Raw genomic sequence first — 3319 nt, forward strand, 5'->3', positions numbered from 1 at the left:
TTTTTTTCCTCCTCCTCCTTCCCTATCGTTTTTCAGTTGTTTTTCATCTAATATAAGGGTGCGCTGACCACGGGCTGCGTCCTGGCCTTCCTGTTCCTGTCCCCCCTTGTCAATTATTTGTATTGTTTTTATTGTCTATTCATGTTTTTTTCTTGGAACGGGTCGTACAAAACTAAATTTCGTATCACCTTCCCTGGTGCATATGACAATAAAGAGATTCTGATTCTGATTCTGATTCTGATGTTGGTGCAATTTTGTATAGTGTAGCGCGCCTGGCTCGGAAGCAGAGAGTCTTGGGTTCGATTCCCAGAGGAACCACATCCTTGGTGCTAGCCTGCTAACGACATATCTGCAGCTAACGCAACAATTTTCCAAATATGTTATCAATATATATATATATATATATCAATATAGTACAATTTTTTTTTTTTTTATACTTGGCAAAATAATTTCTTTCGATGTTTCAGCCTTGGTTTCCACAAAACCAAGTTTCGACCATTTTTCCGCATCCCTAGAACCAAGAACCACCTCAACCACCACAAAATTGTTCTCCACTGCGATTCTCATTCCTCCGACAACACTTCCGCAAATGTTCTCCACCTTCGAATCGTTCGCGGGTTGGTGTGGGTGAACGTGGAAAAAAGTCCATTCCATCTTTTTGAAAGTTGGAAGCCCATTGGAAGCTTAAGATGTTCTTGGTGGAGATCAAGAAGGAAAATCAGAAAAAAAAAAAAAGGGGAAGCTCCAGGAAAGTCTGTTTCAGAAAGAATAGTAAAGCTGGGGATGAAAGAAGGATGACGAAGGGATGATGGCGCACACACACACGCACACACACACTCTAGCTTTTATTAGTCTTGCACTAAAAACACCACACTCGGATTAGAGCGAGTTGCACACACTTCACACTGTGTGTCACTTTGTGTGTGTGTGTGTGTGTGTGAGATAGAGTGTGAGAGAGAGAGAGAGAGGGAGGGAGAGAGCTTACCTTGGTCTCTTTCTCTTCCAACAGCGTCTCCAGTCTCTTTTGAGCGGCGCGGCCCTCGTGGTCGTCGCTCACGATCAGGATGATGTGGTTCCACCTGAACTCCCTCATCAGGTCGAACCAGACGTTGGCCTGGTGGGAGTACGGGGGAACGGTCCTCAGGAACGACAGGTGGATGCTCTGAGAGAAAAAAAAGTACCAGTCAACGGCCATTAAAAACAAATGACAAAAATGAAATATACTTTTTGTAAAATTTCTCCTGATGATATATTTGGACACATGACCATAGTATTTAACCTGTCCAGTGAACTGATCAGTATTTTATAGACTTTCACTTTCACTTTGACTCTTAGTTTAAGACAACCATATACAAAAAAACATTTTAAACGACGCAGTTGCGGGCCAGATCAGACAGTTTGGTGGGCCATTTTTAGCCTGTGAGCCGCGAGTTGGTGATCACTCGTTTAGAAAGTCATACTTGTCTGGCAAATTAAATGTACGTGTACTACAGTACTCGAGAACAATTCAAAGAAAATACAATTTGAAGGATGCAATGTTGCGTTTGTGCGATCGCAGCAGCGAGTGTGTGTTACATGTTTATTGGCAGAGCGCGTGTGAGTCAAACAGTGTGTGGTCATGTTTGCCCGGTTGTTTTCTCACTGCGCTCACCGTTTGTTGTTGACTCTGGCTCGCTTTTCTGAGCGCTGGGTGTAGGTTTATCGAAAGCGCTCGAGCGCCGTTGGGCCCCGTTCCCACTCGTCCCGATCCCCGCGGTGAGTGACCATATGGTGAAATGATACTTGGCTCGAACAGCCAAAGGATTTTTATTTAGAAACTGAAATGCGTCAGTGTGGGCAATGTCTCTGTGTGCTGACATTTGTTTATGTTTTTAAACTCAGGAGATAATTCTTCAAAAAAAAAAAAAAAGAATTCCCGCCAAATTGGTAAATATTTAAATGTGCATCTGCACCAAAAATACCAGATATTTTGTACAATCTCAACTTGTGTTTTTCTAAAATTTGAACTCGTTGTGAGTAAAGCCTCTCTACAGTAGATTAGGGTCAGGTCTGCCGGTGGTCATCACGGGGTGAAATACTGTGAAAGTACGTGGACTTTTGGTCCCAGATATTCTGGGAGCTACAGTACGATATTCCATCAATATTGTAAACCTGAGAGTAGAGAGAGCGCAAGAGGCTTTCATCCAGTCACACGTCTGATGGACTCTGACCTAGAATAAAGAATCCATTACATCGGACCTGGACCACTGCCACGGCGTTTCCACAGTGATGAGCATGGTCAGTCACATGGTCGGTCACATGATCAGTCGCATGTGCTTTTTGTTTTATCTGTTGTCCAAGAGAACGTCCACTTCACCTACGGTAACGTCTACACCACAACCTAAGCTAATGCTAATAAGCTATTTAATTAACAAATCATAAATAAAAGGTACCCATCGTCAGAGGCGTCAGCGCAGTAAGGTTCTGGTTACCTTGTCAGAATAAATCGACATTCTTGTCGTCAGGCCGACCACGGGAATTCTGTAGAACCCGGCGGTGTAGGAAACGGGCGTCGGAGTCAGGTGATCATTGGACTGAGGCGGGTGACTCACCAGGATGGCGTAGACCTGAAAACGACAAAAAAAAAAAAAAACTTGGTGTGATTTTCTTATGTGTATGTTCAACAACCAATCACATTACAGAGTTGTTCTGGTGGTCTTCCACATGGTCTCCCCCACATCTACATACAAACCAAACCCCTGTCTATTACAGTGATTCCCAACCACTGGGCCGTGGCACGCTAGTGTGCCGTGAGAAATCATCAGGTGGGCCGCGGACAATTATCCAATTTCACTTAATTGGGCTAAAAAGTATTATTTATTTATTTTCATACATTTTTTTCGTTGCTCGTCAAAGCGTGAAAGGCAGAACAATGAAATACTCTTCTGCTAGGTGGCAGCAGATAGCTATGAAAACTGAAAGAATAAAATAAAATAAAAACGAAAATCAGAGCTGTTGAAGATCATTTGGGTCTTTCTTCAATTCCTGCCAGTATATCAGCGTTGTCTTCAACTAAACAGGCTGAGATTTTCTTTAGTCAATTATGAGGTCATTTAGACTAGAAGATTATTATATTTTATTAAATATATTTTTTGCGAGATTTGTGTTTGGTGGTGTGCTGTGGGATTTTTCCTGATGAGATATACAGTGGGTACGGAAAGTATTCAGACCCCTTTAAATTTGTCACTCTTTGTTTCATTGCAGCCATTTGCTAAAATCAAAAAAGTTCATTTTATTTCTCATTAATGTACACTCAGCACCCCATCTTGACAGAAAAAAA

At 42.2% G+C, this 3319-nt stretch overlaps 1 protein-coding gene across 1 annotated transcript in view; it reads right to left on the reverse strand.

The window, feature by feature from the left end:
- Positions 1–3319, reverse strand: part of LOC103398876 (glutamate receptor ionotropic, NMDA 1-like) — a 37232-nt gene that overhangs the window by 27132 nt on the left and 6781 nt on the right. Inside the window, 2 exon segments of the mRNA XM_017030953.2 lie at positions 986–1162; positions 2472–2606. Coding sequence (XP_016886442.1) covers positions 986–1162; positions 2472–2606 — 312 coding nt within the window.

Source organism: Cynoglossus semilaevis, unplaced genomic scaffold, assembly GCF_000523025.1.
Source record: "Cynoglossus semilaevis isolate Cse_v1.0 unplaced genomic scaffold, Cse_v1.0 scaffold1292, whole genome shotgun sequence".
Classification (NCBI taxonomy): domain Eukaryota; kingdom Metazoa; phylum Chordata; class Actinopteri; order Pleuronectiformes; family Cynoglossidae; genus Cynoglossus; species Cynoglossus semilaevis.